A 24,147-nucleotide genomic window follows, 5' to 3' on the forward strand; every position below is an offset into this window, starting at 1 on the left:
CTTAGAAACTCTTAGGAGATAAAGCTATGGTACAAATCACTGTATTTTTTAGAGCAATGTAGAGGTCAGTGGAATAGAAAGATTCAGGTTATTTCGGCATGGCTCCGCTACTCAATTCTGGAGACAGGGGGAGTCCTCGGCTTCCTGGGAGATCTCAAGTGGTGAATTGGGCCAACTAAATCTTTTGGTCACATCCACTTCTGCCCTGGTTAAGGATCAATATGTCTAAATGTGTTTTTTTTTTTTTTTTTCCAACATGAAGTCTCACTCTGTTGCCCAGGCTGGAGTGCAGTGGCACGATAGCTCACTGAAACCTCTGCCACCCGGGTTCAAGCGATTCTCCTGCCTCAGCCTCCCGAGTAGCTGGGATTACAGGTGCCTGCCACTGTGCTTGGCTAATTTTTGTAGTTTTAGTAGAGATGGGGGTTCACCATCTTGGCCAGGCTGGTCTTGAACTCCTACAATATGTCTAAATGTTTGCCACAGCATTGTGTCACTTCAAGATGTATTGGCTGGTACTTTCAGGAGTGACTTTGGAGAAACACATGTGAAATATGAAATCACTGGAGAATTTAGATTTTGTCTTTTTGCAAAGATTCTAAGCTCTGCAAAAACAGCTGGTGCTTGTTTTGTTTATTGCTGTATATACAGTGCTTAGGACTACTTGACACATAATAGTCATTCAAATATTTGCTTGTAAATTACTGATAAAGAGAAAAGAGGATTTGAAGCCAGCATACAGAAACCCATATTCAAACTCACTTCTGTTTGATATAGGAAAAAAGTGGGGTACATTTTTTTGCAGTTAGGCAATAGCAGAATAGAGTAGGAGGACCTGAATTATTGGCAGAACTGCTTCAATCTGTCAAATATTTATTGAGTACTTAACTATGATCCAAGCATCCTATGAGGCACTAACATACAGCAGAAATGAAGAAGACAGATAGGAGTCACTTAGTTGGGTTTGACAATTATTTATTTCCTCTGCTGTTTTTTGTAGATAATGTGGAATATGAGCTAATCCCAGCACACTTTTTTACCTTCATTGTAGCTTTTAAGAAATCTTTAGTAAGCGATTTGCTCAGGCACACATACCTACTGTGTTGTGCCATCTGTTCACTGCAAACAGTCGGCTGCAAGTCACTGTCACCACTGCGGGGATGGTCAAGTGGGGCAGGGTGTTGGCTGCCACATGGGTTACTGGAGAATTTGAAGGAAACTTCAGCACCATTATCACATCCTGTTGCATCTGATCTTTAAACATGAGTGGACTCTGTGGAAGGAAACACTGTTGAATAGAAAGGGAAGAGAATAGAGGAAGACAAAAGGAATAACACAGTTAGTGAAAGGCCTAGTGAGAATGAGGTTAAACAGACAGGCTAGCACGAGCACACACAAGGAGGAAAGGCCACATACACTTTGTTTTTCTTTTTTTTGAGACCGTGTCTCGCTCTGTCGTCCAGGCTGGAGTGCAGTGGCCGGATCTCGGCTCACTGCAAACTCCGCCTCCCGGGTTCACGCCATTCTCCTGCCTCAGCCTCCCAAGTAGCTGGGGCTACAGGCGCCCGCCAGCACGCCCGGCTAATTTTTTTTCAGTAGAGATGGGGTTTCACTGTGTTAGCCAGGATGGTCTGGATCTCCTGACCTCGTGATCCGCCCGCATCGGTCTCCCAAAGTGCTGGGATTACAGGCGTGAGCTACCGCGCCCATCCCACCTAAACTTTCATACTGGTGAATGTCTGCCCCAAATCAAGCAGCTTTGACTTGGGGATGGCACAGAGACTAGAGAATAAGAATTATGTGAAGTCACTAAAACAGGGACACAGAATCATTAAAGACCAGCCTCAATTCAAGTATCGCCACAATGCAATGTGAAAAGTTAGCTCACGACACACCCACACGATGTAACACAGTTATTCAATGCAGCTTAAAAATCAGTGTGAGAAAGTCAGTCAAATCAGTGACTCACATTTTTTACATGAAATATAAAGTGAATTGACTAATACTTTCATTTCTATCTGGTTGATCTGGGGTCATGACTACAGTCTAAATAATTAAAATATAATAGCCTCCATAAAGCAGCCGAGCGCTTCCCCGGCACAGTGCTCCCCAGGTTCTGCTCTGGCACTGACTGTTTATGGTTGAAGCCTTGTTTCTCCCTTCTAGGCTGGGAGCTTATGGAGGGCCAATGCTTTTTCTTCTTCTTTTTTAAAAAATTATTTTAAGTTCCAGGATACATGTGTAGGACATGCAGGTTGTTACATAGGTAAACATGAGTGATAGTGGTTTCTGCACAGATCAACCCATCACCTAGGTAGTAAGCTCCGCATATATTACCTATTCTTCTTGATGCTCCCCTCCTGCCACCCCCACCCCCAGGACAGGCCCCAGTGGGTGTTGTTCCCCATCATGTGTCCACGTGCTTTCTTCTTTCTGTTTTTAGCCTCTGTTTTGTAAACATCTAGCATGTGACTTGACAGAAAGTAGATACTATAAGTCCTACAAAACACTACAAATACCACCATATTAAAAACATAAAGTAGGGAGGTTGGAAATAACCATGATTTAGCTTTCATACATGTTTCATGATGGTTTGCAGTATATATGAATTCTCTGCTAGATGAACTTAGAAAGCTTAGATTTTCTTTATAAACAGTTTCATGCCAATTCAGTCTCTAACAACTTCCCCTAGGAAAGTAATGAATTCTGACTGGGCATATCTCCAGGATAAATATTTTTATTATTATTATTAAACACAGAAAACTAACATGGGAATAAAACTCTTCTGCCAAAGCATTTCATAAAATAAAGTGTTAGAGATATCCTCCTGGACAGTTTATTAAAAATGGTGAGGCTCCAAGGCCACAGCTCTGTGTCTACAATGTGGCCGAGGGTTTATACGGCAACAGCCTGAGCTTGGTGCAAACCTTTCTGTTAAGTCACACATGAAGGACCAACTGCAGTCAAAAGAGTTCATTAGTGACGAACCAAGGGGAATGAAGCTGTTTGGCTGAGTTGTTGTAGGAAGGTTTAAAAAAAAAAAAAAAAAAAAGTTTAAACACACACCAGCCATGGCGGCTTATGCCTGTATTCCCAGCACTTTGGGAGACTGAGGGTCCCCAGGAGTTCAAGACCAGCCTGGGAAACATAGTGAAACCCAATCTCTACAAAAAAATTAAAAAAATTAGCCAGACATGGTGGCACACACCTGTAGTCCCAGCTAGTAGAAGGCTGGGGAAGAAAGACCGTGTGAGCCCAGGAGTTTGAGGCTGCAGTGAGCCATGATCATGCCACTATATTCTAGCCTGTGTAACAGAGTGAGACCCTATCTTAAATAAAGATTTAAAACAAGTGCATTTAGGTCAGGCGCAGTGGCTCACACCTGCAATCCTAGCATTTTGGGAGGCCGAGGAGGGCAGATCACAAGATCAAGGAGTTCGAGACCAGCCTGACCAACATGGTGAAACCCTGTCTTTACTAAAAAGACAAAAATTAGCCAGGGGTGGTGTGCACACCTGTAATCCAAGTTACTCAGGAGGCTGAGGCAGGACAATTGCTTGAACTTGGGAGGCGAAGGTTGCAGTAAGCCGGGATTGCGTCACTGCACTCCAGCCTGGGTTGACAGAGTGAGACTCTGTCTTTAAAAAAAAAAAAAAAAAAAAAAAGGCATTTATGTGTTTCCCAAAAGTTTGACTACTGATTTCTTGAAAGGTTAGAGATAGTATTTGTGACCATATCTCCAGTGCTTAGCGTCAGATCTGACACACAGAAAAGGCTCAATAAAAATTCGTTAAATGACAGAGTAAATGAAAGGTGTGATTAATACTTCTATCACGAAATAACAGCTTATACATTTGTTTACATACATATTATGGACCATATTCCAGAGCTCTTTACTCTAAAATTAGAGTACTTGTTGTCTTGAAGTTCATCTTGTGAACACATTTTTACCTTCAAGTATTTTTTACTTCAGTAAAAAAATAGTGAAAAATCAGTTTAAAAAATAAATTCTAAAGAAATTGCTCATAAAAATTTTACCTTTTTCAAATTACTTAAAGAAGAAAATGTTTACTATTTGCTAATAATCTGTAAAGAAACTTTTTTTTAATGGAAATGGACTTTTAATTCAGATCAAAATGAAAAGAATATGACTCCCTTAGAAAAGGGGGAATAAGAGGTTTAACCAGTAGCTAATTATGATGATGTCAGCTAACATTTATTAAGAACTTATTGTATGACAGGTGCTGGTCTAAGTGCTATACAGTATTGAATCATTCAATTCTCAGTAGTAGGTACTATTTTTACCTCTATTTTACGGATGCTGAAATGCAAACACAGAGAGGTTAAATACCTTGCCCAAGTCATTTACTAGCTAGTGCAGAGATGGTGTTTGGCCTGTCTGACTCTGGGGCCCTTACTCTTAACCACTCTGTTCAACAACCTCTCTGCAATAACCATAAATTACCTTTATATTTGTTTCCTTTTCTTCAAATGAACTACTTCCCCTACTGTATCTTGCCCTGAAATTTGGCAATATCATATTGTGTCTGCAATATATTTTTCACTGTAATTTACAAATACAGTCTAATTCTGGTGTCAGTGTGTGTCTCTATGCCTGTGTGTGCATGAATGAGTTTATGTAGAGGCATACATAGAGAAGATGGCTATTTTTTTGAATCCAAAAGTGGGATCGCTTAAGTAAGACTTAAAGGTAGATTTACACTCCCTTCTCGGTCTCTCCCTAGGGTATTAGTTTGTACTTAGGCTGAAGAGTTAACCAATAAATCGAGAAGCCTTTTAAAATATGCTGTTAAAATCACTATTTCATTTGCTCTATTCCCAGGTACAAAGGAAAGAAAAAAAACCCTCAACATGCTGATATGTCTTACCAGGTGCATGGCAGAGCTCCGAGGCGGATGTGGCTCAATAAGCAACTGAGATGGCGTCTGTCCAAAGTTCTGTATCTGTGCCTCCATGGCCTGCAGGGGAAGGAGGGTGATTGTCATAATCAATATACATCAAAGAGAGAGGCCAACACACTCTTTGACAATGCAAGTGTATCCCAAGTCAGCCATGAAAAAAAGTCCAGAAAATTCAACGGGTGCTCTTTTCTCAGGGTGCAGAATCATCCAAGTGTTAGTATTTTGTAGACAAGCTTTGCTTCTCCTTCCAAACATGCTTCAGTTAACCCAGTCACTATTCTTATTTCCAGAAGCTGGGGTTAAATGTGGAAAAGCTAACCTGTGAATACATGCATGCAGCTAAAGACCAAAGAACACTTTCCACACTAAATACAGCACATATACCTTAATAAAGTCCTTTGTAAGAAGGAACGTATGGGGGTCTCTAATGAAATAAGTTTCTGGAATCTTAACAGGGAAAAAAAGAACGAGACATAAAGCCTATCAGTTTTACAAAATAAAATTCAGAAAGTTATAGGCTCCAATTAATTCAGAGGACAATCAGTAGAAAGAACACCAAGATTTTATAGAGTAATTAAATACAACAAAACTTTCATTACAAAAATATATTTTAGCTTTCGATGCTATTTTAAGATGAATTCTGGAATATTATTTTTAAGGTATAAATTCATTTTCTCAAATTTTTTCCCTGAAATTTTAGCGAGAACTCACCCAAAAAAGAAAGAAATCTTTCTGTATCTTGAGCTACACACTATTTCATTAAAGCCTATGTAGCTGGAAATGAGATTTTATAGCTTCCAATGAATAAAAATAATTTTAGCCCTCAAACTGTCTGGACTGTACAATATACCTTTCTTGTGTGTGTCAAAGAGATAGTCTTAAAAGACACTTAAGTATTTCCTCTATACATAAATTCTATAGGCAAAATCTTTCAATATATTAAGCTAGACTAACAAAAATATTTTTCTGAAATATTATATGTAATTTATGTCAACAAGGAGAAGCATGATATTTACTATGATCATTACTCTGCTACCATGCTAATTTTTTCCCTAAATTGTATGCAATTCGGTTGCACATAAAAGTGAAATATGAAAATCATACCTCGGTGCTTGTAGAAGCACAGGTAAGTTGGTAGATGGCTCTTCACATAGCACCACCCCTAATCTCATTGCTATCTACAATTCTAATTTATAAAGTACTTAAATTTAAAAATCTGTCCTCCTACACTGCATTTCAAGAAAATGTTTATCAATAAAAATGTGAACCTGCAAATTTATTAGCAATATTAAAGGTGAATGCATCATTATCTGCCATATTTTAGCCATCGCGTAAATGGGACATTGGTTCTTTTATCTGCAGAGGCAATGGGATGAATTATTAAATCTCTTTAAGTGCTGTCCGATTTTTATGTATACATTTATTTGCATGGTGTCCACTCATAAGTAAAGTGTGACTATTTAACTAAATTTTATTCACATATGACGCATTTACATCCTACTTTTTTCCCCAATGCAAGATTTATGATTATAAAAGGGGAACAGACCATTTCTGGTTAGGTTCACATTTTTAATAACAAACTCTTGAGAATTATTTGAGAAACAAAAGTGGTAATTTTATTGTTAATGCTGCCCTGGTTAGCAAATGTCCAATACCTAGCTTCATATATCATTAACAGCTAAATGTCTCTCTAACAACAGATACTGCTACTCCTGTTTTGACTTCCCAGCAAAAGGACTCAAGTGGGAGTGAGGAAGTCGGGGTAAAATTAAACATGTTTTAATCTCTAGATCAGTGTCTTGCACTTAGTAGGCAGCCTTTAAATGTTTATTGAAGGAATGAGTCAACAAACATGCTTTGCTTGACTCTAGTTTTGTTTCTTAAAGGAAAGTATTAAAATGTTCTAGAAAATGTTATGAAATGGATAAAATTTCTAGAAATCTTCTGTGCAGTTATCTTCAGTGAGTCCCAACTCTGACCTTTTTGGACTAAGGCAGAGTACATATGCATATATATTTAAAAGAGCTCCCCAATCAGGCATCAGGATAAAAATGAGATTGTGACTAACCTTACCCTTTCATTAAGATAGTCAGTTCTCAACACTGAACCTTTATTTCTTTGGAGACTATACTGACTCCCTCTTCCTTGTGATCTACTTTGCATGCCTTTATGACCCAAAGGATTTCAGTCCAGTATTTACCTTTTAGCTATCTGGTAATCCTGCCTTCCAGTAATTCCTTACCCTCTGATTTAAAAATGTACAGATCTTTCTGATCCTGAAAAGCATGCTGTCTCCTTTAAGTTCTACTTCTTGTTATTACCAAAACATTTGAGGGGGAAGTGAACGCCTACTATCTTTCTTCACCTGCTCCCCATGTAAGATTTTCTGTCCTTTCCCACTTTCAGGGAGTCATCAATGACTTTCTTGTCAAGTGTGCAGGTCCTGTGCATGGGAGGGTTGCCTGGTGACACGCAGAACCCATTCTGCAACCCATGAATTGTTACAATGAAGTAGTTGTTCTGAGAGCTACTCCCTATGTAGGAGAAAATCCTCCCCGAATACTAACCTTGGGCAGGGATCTAAATCCTTCACCTCCCAGACTCCCTAAATCATAATGAATGCCCTGCATATTCTCACAGAACATTTTTCTCCTTTACTATAGATTTTAACACACAATTATTTATGTATGTCTGTTTGTTCAGAGTGAATGTCTGCAGGTCAGGACTGTGACTTAGTCTTAATAGAGGCTCTAAAAATATTTGCTGAATATAGAAGTAGGGCATTTGTATAAAACTGAAACCTAGTCTAGAGAAAGAAAAGCACTTCCGAATTTTTTACTTTTACAATTCAATACCACAAAAACAATTAACAGACATTTGTTGAATGCTTACTCTATGCCAAGGGATACAAAATCAGATACCAGACTGCCTTCAGGAAGTTAGCAGCCCCCAAAATAAAGACGATGAATGTGTCAGCACACATGGTAGGGAGCAGGACCACAGGGTAGACAAGCCCAGGCTGCCCTGGGAGCCCAGATGAGTGACAGAGGGGAAGGGGAATAGGTTCTTAGGAAAAACGACAGAGCTCAGGTTTGAAGATTAAGTAAGAATTAACTTGTCAACAGCATGAAAAGGTTTTCTGCCATATAGAATTTTTCCCTTAAAAATTTCCAAATATATGAAGCTTAAACAAAACAAAAAAAACTACTGGAACTGTGAGATGAATTCCCAGAAATGTCATTTAAAAAAATTCTACACGTATCTATTTCTCTATACATTGGTCTGCAAGGGTCAGAGAGATTTAATGTTAACTTTATTCACAAAACATGTATTTGTTGAGTACCTACTACATACTAGATTCCATTCTAGATATTAATGATACGGTCAAATGAAACAGATAAAGATTTCTGCCCTCAAAGAGCTTACATTCAGCTCAAAGTCACACACTGGCATCCCATGGGCTGGATTCAGCTCCCAGACATGGTTTCTATTTGAGCCCAAATTTACAGGTCAGTAAATGGTACACAATAAATTGGATTTTTTGGCTTCTCTTCAAAAATTAGCAGATCAGGCAGTACCACATCAGCATTCCTGCACAACTGCCCTTTTGTAATGCCCACCACTCACGTGACCTGGGCACTGCCATAGCTTGTGTCACTCATCTATTCCCTGTCTGATTCTTATATGCTTGGGCTTTGTGAATCCTTTTAAAATATAATAATTAAAACTTTAATTTGTATTACAAGATATCAATTGCTTTGTATTATCTGTTGTACTTTCCAGTAAACACATAATGAGTTAACATCGAACATGTGAGCTCATGAGCATGTATAATGTATATGGAAAAAGACTAAAACTTTGGAAATGTCAGTCTAACTTCATTAAACCTATGTTATTCATTAGTAGAAGCTCCATTATTTTATGTACTATTAATAAGTAAAATATACTATCAATTAAACTATGCTCTATGATTGATTGATTGTAAGACACATTATGATTTTGGAGTGTTGTGATATGAAAATTGTGTGCATCTTAGAATCAATACATCATAGTAACTTTTTACTTAAATAAACAGTGGTATCATGAGTCTTACATATTTCATACAAAACTAGTATAGGTAATAGGTTTAAACTACTAGATTTTTTAAAGCAAATGTGGCTAACAAAACCTTTGCTGTTTTACAAATATGAAAGACCATGCATCCATTGGTAGACACCACTTTGGTAGAATAACATGAAAATATAGAGTTGCTTGTACTTAAATAATATTCTTTCTTAATGTTATTAAGAAATCACTGATTTTAGTATCTTGCAGTTAAGCTTATTATGCGCATTCACTTTTATTTATGCAAATTTCTCATTTTTTAAGGTTTAAAAGTGTATAAGGTACACTAATCTTAAGTGTATAGCTTGATGAATGTATATATGTATGTTTATACATTTTTTCAGTTCTTCTAACCACCACCTAGATTAAGACAGAGGACTTTGGAATGGAACTGGAAGGTTCCATATCTTGGTCTGGGTGGTGGTTACATGAGAGAATACATAGATAGTGGTAACCTTGTGTACCTCCCCAGCCAATTATTCCCCCTACCTAGCCCCATCACCCTGTCAAGTTAATAATTATTTTGATGTTTATCATCAATTACTTTTCATTCTTGAGTTTTTGATAAATTGAGTTATACACTACATATTTTCTGTTTTTGCTGTTTTTGATCAACATAATGTCTGCAAGATTCAACCTTGTATCAGTAGTTTTTTTTTTTTTTTTTTTTTTTTTTTTTTTTGCTGTATGGTATTCCCCTGTATTAACCTACCACAATCTATCAATTCTCCTGTTGATGGATATTTGGCTTGTTAACAGTTTCAGGTTATTATGAATAAAGTTGCTTAGAAGATTCTTGTACATGTCTTTTGATGGAGGTTAGCAGCCAGTTTTTGGAGGGTCTATAGCTAGATATGGGAGTGTTGAGTAACAGGGTAGGAGTAAGTTTAGTTTTACTGTCAAACTGTTTCTCCAAAATGGTTTTGTGTATTTATTTTCTGTATTTGTGAACCCAAAATGCAATGCTTGAAGCTGTAAATTAAGTAATGATTTACACTGTGTGGTCTTTTAGGGTACTGATAAATTATTAATAAAACTTGTATATATCAAAACTCAATTGTCTCACAAAATAATTATAGTTAGTATTTCTTTACCTGGAATTGTTAAAGTAGAAACAAAAATTAAGTTAAAGAGTGTTTAATTTTAATTGTTATATGGATTCTTACTTATTGTAAAAATTGTTTCGCTATTTATTGAACCGACATCATGCGCTTAGCATTTATTTTTCTCTCAAGCTAAGACCCACCAAGAAACAGGTAGGTTGAACGCCTTGAGGAAGTCCTAAAACATGGAATTTTGTAGGTATAGGCAGAGACGTAAAGATGAATGTGAACTGAGTTACACACAAACAAAATAAGTAAATCTGAACAGTATACATAATTTTCAGATTGCAAACACATATGACACATAACTCAGTTTTACCTGCTTATCTGTAAACAGAGCTCTCATTAAGGAAAAGTTTCTATTAGGGATACTTTCCCTTTTGTCCTCTTCCTACTTTCTGATTCTTCCTGATTATCCCATTCCTTAGTCTGGTGAGGCTCTCCTTTTATACAATTCTGCGGGACCCCCTACTAAGTTACAAAATTATGACATCTTCATTGGAGTCCCCTTTTTTCTTACTTAACAAGTTCTCTTGAGTCTTTCTTCTTCCTCATAGGTCAGGGCCACTATGCATGGGTATGGCACAAAGGGGCATGTGTGTTAGCTATGATGTGACATATGCCTTATTCCTTTGACCTCTGTTTTTTCTTGCTTAATTGTTTTCTTTCCTTTTTGGCTTTTCTTCCAAGAAAGTTCTACCTCCTCTATGAATAAACATACATACCTGGAATTAAATCATCAGCACAGGAAATCGATATACTGTGTGCTCACGTGTTGTACATTTGCTTATTATTATTATTTTTTTTTGAGGCGGAGTCTCGCTCTGTCGCCCGGGCTGGAGTGCAGTGGCCGGATCTCAGCTCACTGCAAGCTCCGCCTCCCGGATTTACGCCATTCTCCTGCCTCAGCCTCCCGAGTAGCTGGGACTACAGGCGCCCGCCACCTCGCCCGGCTAGTTTTTGTATTTTTTTTAGTAGAGACGAGGTTTCACCGTGTCAGCCAGGATGGTCTTGATCTCCTGACCTCGTGATCCGCCCGTCTCGGCCTCCCAAAGTGCTGGGATTACAGGCTTGAGCCACCGCGCCCGGCCATTTGCTTATGAATATAAAAGACTTCCTACTAAGGTAAAATTAAAAGTGGCAAACAAGTAAGCCAGAATTCAGAAGCCATACCTTCTCTGGTGTGTGGTAGGTAAAGTTTGGTTAATCTTGTCTTTTCCACATTGCAGGTAGATCTAACCCACTTACATTTTTCTCCATAGAACGATTACAACTGTTTTGTTGTTGTTGTTGTTGTTTTGGTAAATGTAGTTCAGTATTATCTTTCGGATGAAATGCCATCAGGTCTACATAGTCATGATAAACAGCACGAAGGAGCTAATAACATAGGCTCTCAAATGAGCTATTCATCCATCTCCCTGGTCTGTATAAACTTTTAAATTGTTTTCCAGAAAAATCAGCATTTTATAAAGTACTATAGGATATGCTACCCACAATGCAAAATATCAAACTACATCCAAATACCAGTAAATTCACTAACAATTTTCAGAAAATTCAAGAAAAAAGTAGTAAAAGTGGTTGCTTGAGAAAACAGAAAAAGATTTTCAAAGTTTCCTTAGCATTTTGTTTATCTCACTGTATAGCTCTTACTTACAAGGCTTTTATTTTAATATGTAAAAGTACTCTTTTTTAAACCAAAAAATACAAGTTTGACACAAAATAAAAAAATACACATGATTGATATCATCTTTCTGTTTCACCTGCAATTCTACCAATGCCACATAGGAAAAAAATAAACAAAAACAATGGAATTTTCAGTCTGAAATGATAAAAGGGAAGGTTACTTAATGGTAGACTATATTTTAACTGATAAGCTTTTGCTCCTGGTTTATTGTTGTAATAAAACAAGATCATATAAAGCATTACTTTTTAATGCTGGAAAAAAAGGAGCAAAATAAATCAAGCCAATAATATCCGCACTTTGTTATTTCTTGCTTTATAAATATTAACCTATATAAAACATTAAAATGCTATTTTATATTCAACTGCTTCTAGTTTTTCATAGAAACTACAAAATAGAAGAATAAATATTTTTCCTTTTGTTTTAACCATCAACTGCATTAAGGCTAAACCTATCCCAGCAAAATTACTAGAATATTTTAAGCAAATATTTGGTAATCTGAGTAAAAAGGGACCACATTTGCCTTAATTAGTAGATGCTATTGGACAATATTTGAGGGAGGGATTCTGATTTGTCCAGTTACCTGCCTGAATTCTTGGTTTCTTTCTTTTCGCGTAAATCTAAGCAGAATGATGTGACTTACCCTCTTGCTGATCCCTGCTTCCTCCCTGGCATGTTGAATTATAATAGTGATACTACATAATTGACTTAACAAATGAATGTGAAAAAGTAAGCACCATTTCCTCCAGAAAGAAAATGCTCCATCCAGAATATTTTCTGTCCAAATCAGGTCAATGACATCAATGACAAGCTCACTCAATTTTTCCACTTAAAATAAGTATAAGTCAACTCAGGTAGGAAGAGTGAGTGCATGTTAATGTAGCTGATTGTGAATGCCCAAGTCTGGAAGCCTTAAATAAGTCTTCTTAGCTTAGAGAGAGGAACAACCCAGGGGGAACAGACGGGTGAGCTGGACACTTTCCTTGGCTCTGGAAGATGTGCCTCCATAGACCTGTGCTCCCTTGCTCTCTACCTTCCCGGTGGGTTCAGCCAATGACACAGCTCAGGAGTGGAGACAGGATTATATGGCCCCTCTCTGCCAAGTCCCGTTTTGGCAGTGCCTGGCCAGTACTCCTCTACCTAAGGCCACAGCTCTTGTTGGATAAGCACTTTTCTTGCCAGATTCTGGGAATGGCTCTCTTTCCTTGTCACTTTCCCTTGTTCATCCACTTTACCATGTCTATACCTTTGTAAACAGAACCATTATTAAACGTTCTTCATTATCCTTTAAAAAAAAAAAGTTAATTGTGGTAGAATATATATAACACAGAATTTACCATCTTAACCATTTTTAAGAATACAGTTCAGTAGTGTTAAGTACACTTACACAATTGTGTAACCAGTCTCCAGAACTCATCTTCTAAAACTAAAATGCTATATTTATTAAACAAAAACTTGCCACTCCCTCTAGTCCCTGGGAGTCACTATTCCACTGTCTTTCTCTCTGATTTTGACTAGTTAAGATAATTCATAGAACATCGGGATTTGTCTTTTTGTGACTGGCTTTTTTCACTTAGTATTAATGTCCTCAAGGTTCATCCATGTTGTAGCATGTGTCAGAATTTCCTTCCTTTTTAAGGTTGACTAGTAATGCATTACACACACATACACCACCCCACATTTTGTTTATCCATTCATCCATCCACAGACACTTGGGTTGCTTTCAACTGTTTTTTTTTTTTTTTTTTTTCTTTTTTGAGATAGTCTCGCTCTGTCACCCAGGCTGGAGTGCAGTGGCGCAATCTCAGCTCACTGCAACCTCTGCCTCCCGGGTTCAAGTGATTCTCCTGCCTCAGTCTCCCTAGTAGCTGCGACTACAGGTGCCCGCCACCATGCCCAGCTAATTTTTGTATTTTTAGTAGAGACACGGTTTCACCATATTGGCCAAGTTGGTCTCAAACCCCTGACCTTGTGATCTGCCTGCCTTGGCCTCCCAAAGTGCTGGGATTACAGGTGTGAGCCACCGTGCCTGGCCTCAAGTTTTGACTAACGTGAAAAATGCTCCTATGGACAAAGGCATACAAATGTCTCTTTGAAACCCTTCTCTCAATTCTTTTGGATATATACCCAGAAGTAGAATTTGCTGAGTCATAGGGAATTCTATTTTTAATTTTTGAAGGATTGCCATATTACTTTTCCTAGCAGCTATACCAGTGGTAGCATTTTATATTCCTACCAATAGTGCACAAAGTTTCCGGTTTCTCTACATCCTCACTAACACTTGTTATTTTCTATTTTGGTAGTAGCTAACCTAATGGGAGTGAGGTGGTATTTCACTGTAGCTTTGATTTGCACTTCCCTAATGATGAATGATCCTGGCATATACTTGTTGGTCATGTGTATGTCTTCTTTGGAGTCTTCATTATCGCTTTGAAAAGTAATGTGCTGAGATCCTGACTGATACAAATAGGTCTGTTATTCAGGCACAACAAATGAGAGCAATGCTGGTTATGTTTTACTACATATTGGGGTAGGAATGACCAAAAAAAAATGATTATATCCAAGCAAGGGGCATTTTCATCGAGGATTTTAAATATTTCAGAGATAGATATTGTAAGCGTATAGGAAAGGCTGTAGAGTCTCACTGACATAAACATTTGTTGATACTCAGGAAGAGAACTGAAATACTCTTTTCTAGATGACTTAGGGATTGGCCTATCTGGAAGCAAAGATTTTAGCAGATGATTGCTTAAGGATTCTTCCATGTTTCTGGTTCTTTGCCCACTTTGGGGTTAATCATTAAATGGTACCTAAGCAGAGGACTCAACCCACAAATCCTTTATCATAGGTGAGAAGAATCAGTATGACATCCCTGCCAAATGTTCCCTGGTTGAATAAGTTTATATAAACTAAACTCTATGCTGGCTGATTCAGGAGGTGAAGGAGGAGGAAAACAAGTCGAGCAGGAGGTGGTGGTGTAGGAGCAGGAATGAGAGAGAAGTGGGGGCCTTTATAAGTTCACTGGAAATGTCTAATCATGAGAAAATATTTTTTTAAAAAGCTGAGATAGATTTGTTTGGTATGTCGAATGACACTGAGACACAGGTTTACCAGGTGCTGGTATAAATATTCCAAATTGAAATCATATACTTTTAGTATACTAAAGTGAGAATACAGTATTATTGCATGTATTCAGCAGAACAAAATATTCTTCTTGATTTTGACATAAATGGGCAACAGTAATTTAGATATACTACATTGAGACTATAAATGGCTTTAAATAGGCTCATTATCAATATGTTTAAAATGTTTAAACATGAGTTCTAAACATCTAACTGAAATGCCTAAGTACTTTGAGTAATATCTATTTCAACAAATTGAAGCATGCAATATGTTTTGAATAATTGTTAATTTATGCTGAGGTAACAACTGTGTAATAGAAGTGAAATCTATGTTAATAGAAGATGAGGAAATCCCTTCCAGCTATTTCTATTATAAACAGCAGGCTGCAATTTTCACCCTTCTTCCCTTGAGTAAAATATGGCTTTAGATGCTTGCGAAAGTACTTGCTGTTAATTTCTGAAAATCAATAATTAGCACTTCCCAACACCACACAATAAAAATAACACAAAGCAGAGAAAGAAGCACAAGCCACATAAATGACATACATCCAACTTTGACTAGCTGCATTATTTATGCTTTTCTAGTGGACGATTGATGACCATAGCCTAGTGAAGGACTGCAGTAATTATGAGAAGGTAAGATAGACCTAAATTAAAGATTTATTCACTAATCAAAATTAAATGTGTATCATTAATTTCCTTGATACCACTTTCTATATTAAAACCTTATTCATCAAACCTTTGCAATGCAAGCCTTATGGCTCTCAATGCAAATCTTTGCAGTGAGAAACACATAACAAATATATTTGAAAATATATCCTTATTAGTTTTAGGAATCATGGTATTTTTCGTGTTCCCAAAATGATCCTTTAGCTTTAAAGAACACCAACTATGTATTTTCACTCCAATAATTAAAATGTAGGGGTTTTCTTTCTATTTGAATTTGGCTTTTGAATCTGTTAAAATTTTCATCCCAGTAAAACATCCAGTAATTACAGGGGGAAATTAAGATGGTTTTAAGAAATCTTTATCAACCACTCTGTGATCATTTGTTGCAATCACTTCTCAGAATAACTGCCCAGGAAAAGAACCCTGGACATCCCCCACAGGAAGACAATTAGGCATCACGGCGTTTGTAAACGGATGACCTCGTGCTACAACTCATTCGCGCAGATCAGGCAAGCAGCGTTGATACTCCTTGTCATATCAAAGAGAGTCAGAAATGGGGGCACGAAAGGCTGAGTGATAAAGGATTCAATGAAAGAATAAAGAATAATAGAAAGAATTGAAGAAGGCAATGATTGTACAGGTCCTCAATGTTGTCATCATGGGCCTTTAAATTATCCTTCATTTACATCGTCAGGATGAAAAAGTGTGTTAATTTCTTTTCTTACACATTTTATGAATTCATCTTCTCAGAAAAGCCAGCATTTCAGCTGTTTTGGTTAAAGACACATCTGTCTTCTGGTTCTTGACAGCCTTATCATGTCAATTCTCTGTAGTAGTAAGGAATATTTCAGCAAGAAAATAAAGTAAAAACTGAAGTAATCTAGCCTACTTCCTATGGGCATATTTTCACCATAGCAAATCCAAAGGAAGGTGGTGTTATCCCTGTCAGATTGAGAAAAAGATAGAGAAAGAAACTACAAGCTAAGAAAACCAAGAAATATTAACAGAAAATTAGACTAAAAATGCCACATTTTTACGACTGCTGGTAATATTACAAGCTACTTAATATTTATATATTTCCAGCAAAAAAATGTGTATATCTGTAAATAAATATTGCAATGGCTCATCTGTTCTAATAGCTGCCAGCAAAACAGCCCTTTATGATAGGCTTATGTGCATACCTCTCACCGTTAAAAAGAAGCCATTTAAATAATTTTCAGTTTGGCAATGTCAACTATAGAATGATGACAAGTATTATGACAAGCTCAGAACTTAGTATCTTGTTAATAACTTGCCTGGTATATGCTTACAGCTTCTGTTGAAATATTGACTCCATTTTTTTCTCTTGCTGAACCAGTACAACTTTAATGCCAGTAATAGTGATGCTAATTCATGTGATAATATGAACAGAAAACTAATGACACTAAAGTAAAACTTTTTTTTTAGATGGAGTCTCACACTGTCGTCCAGACTGGAGTGCAGTGGCTCACTACAAGCTGCGCCTCCCGCGTTCACACCATTCTTCTGCCTCAGCCTCCCCAGTAGCTGGGACTACAGGTGCCAGCCACCACGCCCAGCTAATATTTCGTATTTTTAGTAGAGCTGGGGTTTCACCGTGTTAGCCAGGATGGTCTCAATCTCCTGACCTCATGATCTGCCCACCTCGACCTCCCCAAGTGCTGGGATTACAGGCATGAGCCACAGCGGCTGGCCTAATGTAAAACTTTTAAAAATATAAAGGATAATAAAGGATATAAATGCTAATACTAATTTAGATCAAGAAAGAATGTTACAGGCAGTAAGTGGGCTGCAATTAGGCCATCTTTATAAAATTTTGGAGACAGTATGGAAAATAAATTTTAAAACCACAATTGCTTGTTTTTACTAAATAATATTAAAAACAAAGTAACTTATTTTCTCTTTTGCTAACATCCTTTTTTCATTAAATTGATAGTTTTGGTGTCATATATAAAGAAATTATTAAAACAAAAGTTCTTCTAAGATACTTCATTTAATTATGCCTTTAGGTAATAATGCCTGTGTAGTGCTTTACAGTTTAAAGTATTTTTTTCTCCTATGAATTAGGTGTCATCTCTGTCATCACTTTTTTTTAGGTGAGAAAATACAGGTACATAAAATTTAAGTGACTGACTTTAATGTCACTCAAATACTAATGGTTGAGCTGTGACACAACTTATAACCTCATTCCCATCTTTCTATCCATTTTTGTTTCCTATGGCATACAATATAATCATACTCTGAGGCAGACAGGTTTGAATGATTTTGTCTATAATCATAAGTGTAATAATTTATTAAAGCAATTTTAGAATAAAGTATTTTTCACTTATTTTATAAAAGTACAGTAAAAAATTTTGTGGTCTTCAGTTAATAGTAACTACTAATCAATTACTAACTACAACATGACCCCATAGTACCTTTGGAAGCCTCAAAGACTAATAAAATTATATTTTTCTGAGAAGTGATGAGATCAAATGATCAACAAAAGGGATAAGTTTTCTTAAAATCATTTTAATTTTCCCCATATGATTACTGAAAGTTTTACTGAGTTGAAAGTTGTAACAAATTCAAAAACATAAATCAAATACAGAAAAACCTTTACAGTCTGAAAAAGCGAAATACCTTAACTTACAATTTTAAGAATCACTTTGAAGCAAGAAGAATATTATCCTAAAATGAATAAAATTAACTATATGTTTTGTTATTTTTCAATTGCTAGAAAATAATGCGGTTAAAGAAGCCTTGACTCAAGAACCAGGATACCTGAGCTAGGTCCTGACTCTGATGTCACATAGCTAGGTGTCTTGAAAAATATCATTTTATTTATTTGAGACGGAGTCTCGTTCTGTCACCCAGGCTGGAATGCAGGGCAGTGGCGTGATCTCAGCTCACTGCAACCTCTACCTCTCAGTTTCAAGTGATTCTCCTGCCTCAGCCTCCTGAGTATCTGGGATTACAGGCACAGGCCACCATGCCCGGATAATTTTTGTATTTTTAGTAGAGATGGGTTTCACCATATTGGTCAGGCTGGTCTTGAACTCCTGACCTTGTGATCCACCTACCTTGGCCTTGGCCCAAAGTGTGGGGATTACAGGCGTGAGTCATCGCACCCAGCTGAAAACATTATTTAATAAGACTGTTAGGCTAGATTAATGGTTTTTAATTGGGAATGTGTGTGAAATTCCCAGATAATTTTTTTTTTTTCCAAATAAGACTTGCTTGAAGCCTTTCCCTGGATATTCTGAGATGCCCATGGGATAGGGAGGATAGAGTGGATGGGGAATTAGATGGGTATGGCATGTGTATTTAAAAGTAGTACAGGGGGGCTGTGCACAGTGGCTCATGCCTGTAATCCCAGCACTTTGGTAGACTGAGGCAGGTGGATTACCTGAGGTCAGGAGTTCAAGACCATCCTGGCCAACATGGTGAAATGCTGTCTCCACCAAAAATACAAAAATTAACCAGGTGTGGTTGTGGGTGCCTGTAATCTCAGCTACTTGGGAGGCTGAGGTGGGAGAATTTCTTGAACCTGGGAGGTGGAGGTTGCAGTAAGCCAAGATTGCGCTGCTACACTTTAGCCTGGGTGACAGAGCGAGGCTCCGTCTCTGGGAAAAAAAAAAAAAAAAAGTACAGGGGGAGTGGTGAGGTTTTGATGAAATAGTTTTAAATTTTTGAAATTGGGTGATAGGTTCATGGAGGTTCATTATACCATTCTCTGTACTTTTGCAGAAAAAGAAAAAAAAAAAAAAGCTTTCCAAATGATTCTAATACACCTTTAGTAGAGCACTGCTTCTTGTTTTCTTTTCTTGAGATAGAGTCTTGCTCTGTCACCCAGGCTGAAGTGCAGTGGCGCGATCTCAGCTCATGAGCAGTGCTGCTTAAAGGTTAATGTCTCAAATAAGTTGCCCGGGGATCTCATTAACCGTATTTAGTAGGCTGGGTAAGCCTGAGAGGCTGAAGGTCTAGCAAGTTCCCAGGTGATGCTGATTCTGCTAGGTTATGGGTCACATTTGAGCATCAAGGTGTTAAAAAACCATGGGACTAAATGATTACCAACTAGAATATTCTCTTTCCTAAGCAGGTCATAGGATGAAGTTTCTTGGTCATCATTTAGTAAGTAAAAATATAAATCAAATCCTATAGTTTTTATTAATATATAAAAATGGATAAGAAAAAATATTCTTTATAATGCTTGGAAAACACTGCTCAAATAGTACAGCTCATCTATGAAAAAAGTGCATAGAAGATTATGATGTAAGCCAAGACTTCAGACAATTTAAATAATATCTACTATCCAACAGATCTAGTGTTTACATCTTAAGAAGAGCTTTGTACCAGAACTGTTCTGTCATGTTTCTGCCCAGAGGCTGTCATGATAAAGTTTATTATCAATTACTGCTTTACAAGTATAAAATAAGTTAAGCTGTCATAATTTTCTCAGCCAGAGTTCCTAAACTGTCAAAGAATGTCAATTTTCAATCTGACATAGAGAAGAAAATTATCTGTTATTCTGATCTCTAATTTCTTGACATTTTAATGCCATAATTGCTGTGGTTAGTGCTGCTTCATGATTTCACCTGTCAAGGAAGAATGAATCCATAACCTTAAGCCATTTCTCAAACTTTAACACTAACTTCAAAACTCAAACTTATAGGCAGGTAGTAGAATTTTTTTTTTTTTTTTAACAAAGGAGACATATATAGATATTCATATATTAAATATTTTTCTTTTTAAATTAGTGTTTAAGCATGAAAAAATCCATCTTAGGCTAGTTGGGGTTTAGTGTAACCATAATTAGCCTTCCTTTGGTTTTATCTATATGAAATGTATAACCTTTATATTTTAAAAATACTAAGCTAAACATTATCAAATAAAATAAATGTATTGAGCTCAATAAAAGGATTAATATCCTTAAAATCTCTGCTTTTTCCAAGAGTCTGTGTCCAGCCACTTAGGTGAGAATCCACTCTCTCAAGTCACAACACAGCAATACAAGACCTCCAGGAATTCCACAAGAATGTTTTAAAAAAAGGTATTGGGCCTCCCACATGGTCTACTCACAGGGGTTGCATATAGGTAAGGGTGCATAATGACCACTAAATAATGAATATGCTGTACTTCACTCCATTTTATCTGGGTTCTTTCTTATAACAATAGATGTATTTACAGAGACAGCAACTGAGGTAAAGTGAAATTGAATGACTTGGCCTCATTTACCCAGCTCACAGGATTCAGGTGGGCTCTTGTCCTTTGGAGGACACTATTCCTCACATTCTTAAATGTTACTGCAGAACTGTCTTTGTGGGAATCTGTTAGCTTCTACTTGGCTAATTGGCATTAACAGCAATGGGAATATATTAGAGGGGTGAATGGTGGGAAGTGGGAGAGGGGAAATTAACTAGCATTCCTTGAAATCATTTAATCTGTTATGTCTACACTGTACTAAATGGCCCCCTAGTGGTCACAAGGAGACAGAGGCTCTTCCTAAGCAACCTTGAGTCCACACAGGTCCATGGTAAACCTCTCTGCTGATGTTTGCTCAGGCCTCTGGGGGGTGGGTGAAGGGAGGTAAGAGTATTCCAGGTATGCGCTCCTTCACATGTAGTGTTCTAAGAACTGACACAGAATTATAGGGTTGAGGAAGTGGGCAAGGGGTTTGGGGAGAAAGAACATATATTTCACAGTATGACTCTGGGTCTCTCTAATGAAACCTGAGTGTCTGGCAATTATGTGCTTCAAATGAGCATGCTGAAAGGAGCCAGAGTCCTGAGCTAAGGCACCCTAGCAGTAGACAGTCTGCATCACTAGAAGGTCATAAAGCTGTAATACAAGATATTGTTCAGACCATCTATATAATATGCCAACATATGCTTGAACCATTCCCATTCAACAGAAAACAATTTTTAATGTTTACATTTCTATGTAATGTTTCATTAAGAAGTTCTACATTAACAAAGCCTTATACACAATTTTTTCACTGTCCAAAGCAATGACGTGTTATTTTGTAGAAACAGGTATTTTGATAAGATTCAAATAATGAACACTGTATCCATGTAAAGAAAGTTTCCGTTTTAATTCCATTTTCAAATTCTTTCAGTTATCTATTTTTAAACCCTCATTTAAATTGGAAAAGCCTGCTATTTTGCTGTCAGTTTTAATGCTGCCTTGCACTTTCATCACGTATAAGATGCTTAATGTATTTTATTTTGTATTTAATGTATTAATTTATTTTATTTTGTATTTAACGTATTTAATTTGTTTTGCCCAATAGGATTAACTTTTAACTTTCTTTATAAGAACAGAACTTTATTATAATGGGTAAAAATGTATAACAAAATATCCAAAAGCAGAAATGTCTATGACATTTAGAAGTCAAAAGACAATTTAGAGTTGATCTTGGAATATAAAGATGAACTATTACAATTATTTTTTTTCCTGATTCTAAAAGGTATCAGCCTTAGAATAATTTAGTTTATAAAGTATTTAATAAAACAGGCATGTGATAAGCAAGGGTATATAGTTAAGAGAATAATTAAGCTCAGAATTTCTCCTACCAAATAATCTGATTACAATTTACACACCACTGGGGATACTCAGTTGGGTGAGTGTAATGATTTGCAGAGAAAATTCCTTATTTCATAATACCTGCCTTCTCTCTCATTCATTCATTCATTCATTCATTCTGTCTCTATGTTTTTCTCTTGGCTTCAGGCAATAATTTTATCTTCTTGTGCACACAATATGGTACAATATTGCCCCTAATAATATGCTTGCAACGTGTTCTCAGAATATTTTGCCCTAAGGGTCCAAGGATCAATGATTATGAAGCTCTTCCTTTCCTTTTCCTCTTCTCTGTTTGAACCATGCAAATAGAGTCATTTTAATTTTATAGAGGTATATAAGAAATAAACTTATGAATGCAAATTTTTCTGTAGAGCTTCATTGCTCCAATCTACAAGTTTTCCACCTCTAAAATAAAAAATAAGAAAAGCATTCCACTGGCTGGAGATGCAGAAATGATTACTTGCTTTGCATACGACAGATGGCAGATATCTGGTAGAATGGAAGACTGGGATATCACTTCCTTGAAGCAACACTTACGTAGCAGCTGTTGCATCTTCACTCTTTCCACTTATCTAAAATTTTGTGCAATGTAGAAGTGATTTAAGCAATATTTTATATGAATATTTTCACTAAAAATACTATACACATACTACAGCACATAATTCCCAACTGTTAGCTATAAACATTTCAGATTGAGAACACATAGGAATAAAATAGCATAACCGCATCTATTTCATTCATGTATTTTTTGAGTATTCTGTCTAAAAGGTAGAAATATTGCTTTTATTTATTTATTATGTTTTTGAGGCAGGGTCTCACTCTGTCACCCAGGCTGGAGTGCAGTGGTGCAATCTTGGCTCATGGCAACCTCTGCCTCCTGTGTTCAAGCGATTCTCCCACCTCAGGCCCTGGAGTAGCTGGGACCACAGGCCTGCGCCACCACACCCTGCTAATTTTTGTATTTTTTGTAGAGATGGGGTTTCAGCATATTGGCCAGCCTGGTCTCGAACTCCTGGGCTCAAGTCATCTGCCCACCTTGGCCTCCCAAAGTGCTGGGATTACAGGCAAGAGCCACTGAAATCCCAGCACTTGTGCTTTTATTTTTAAGAATAGCAGATTATTTTAATGTGAAATATTCCTATTTAAATATTCAGCTAGGTTTCATTTATTACTAACACACATAAAGCATTACATATTTTAATGTAAATTTTGAAGAAAAATAAAATATAGATATAGAAGTATATTAAAAGTGTCTGCAAGTTCAAAAGGAACCACATACTGGTCTCATTACTTGTTTTGGGCCTTTTTTCAATTTTTCCACATACATCAAGAACCTGAAATCTATGTTTTGTAAAAAGTTACGTTGAAAAAAAAATTATACAGAAAGAGATGGAATGTCAAATTTGTGTTTGAGAGATGACAGAAATTTTTGGAATAATATAGGACTTAACACCTACCTCCCTGAGCACAGGATCAGTGATACTATCCAGGTTCACAGAGCCTTCATAAGTCAAGTAGTGAAAAACATTCAGAGCACGAACTGCTTCTGGTCCTCGCTGCTTATAGCCAAATATAAGGTCGATCCACTGATGAAGTTGGCAAGAAACAAATTCACTTTCTAGGGCCTGAAATGAGTCAAGGAAGAAATGAGAGACCATCAAAACTTAGTAGACCTTCATATCCTTTCTTTTTTTAACTTTGAAATATTATATATAAAAAGGAGAATATGCTCTTTACATTTCTATACTTGATTTATATGTATCAGATCTTCAGTTCCTAGAAATGGAAAAACACTACCTCAGCAGTATTTTACAGAGACCTAAATGAAAATTTTCTCTTTCTAAAATGCTACACTTTCTCTTCGCTCCATTAGGTACACAATATGATTTAATACAAATAAATTTCTTATAAAAATACACTCATGTTTAGAAGAAAAATATTTTAAAATACCTTTTTTAATACCA

General features: G+C 36.7%; 1 protein-coding gene across 4 annotated transcripts in view; it reads right to left on the reverse strand.

The window, feature by feature from the left end:
- NBEA (neurobeachin) overlaps nt 1-24,147 on the reverse strand; it is a 774,301-nt gene that overhangs the window by 28,175 nt on the left and 721,979 nt on the right. Inside the window, exons 49-52 of one of the 4 annotated variants that reach the window (XM_030922217.1) lie at nt 23,641-23,808; nt 5,307-5,369; nt 4,890-4,979; nt 1,096-1,288 (exon numbers count right to left, since the gene is read on the reverse strand). In XM_030922217.1, coding sequence (XP_030778077.1) covers nt 1,096-1,288; nt 4,890-4,979; nt 5,307-5,369; nt 23,641-23,808 — 514 coding nt within the window. The remainder of the gene's footprint in view (nt 1-1,095; nt 1,289-4,889; nt 4,980-5,306; nt 5,370-23,640; nt 23,809-24,147) is intronic. The other 3 variants (XM_030922218.1, XM_030922219.1, XM_030922221.1) reach the window with 3 other exon arrangements.

Source organism: Rhinopithecus roxellana, chromosome 18 (genome assembly GCF_007565055.1).
Source record: "Rhinopithecus roxellana isolate Shanxi Qingling chromosome 18, ASM756505v1, whole genome shotgun sequence".
NCBI classification, from domain to species: domain Eukaryota; kingdom Metazoa; phylum Chordata; class Mammalia; order Primates; family Cercopithecidae; genus Rhinopithecus; species Rhinopithecus roxellana.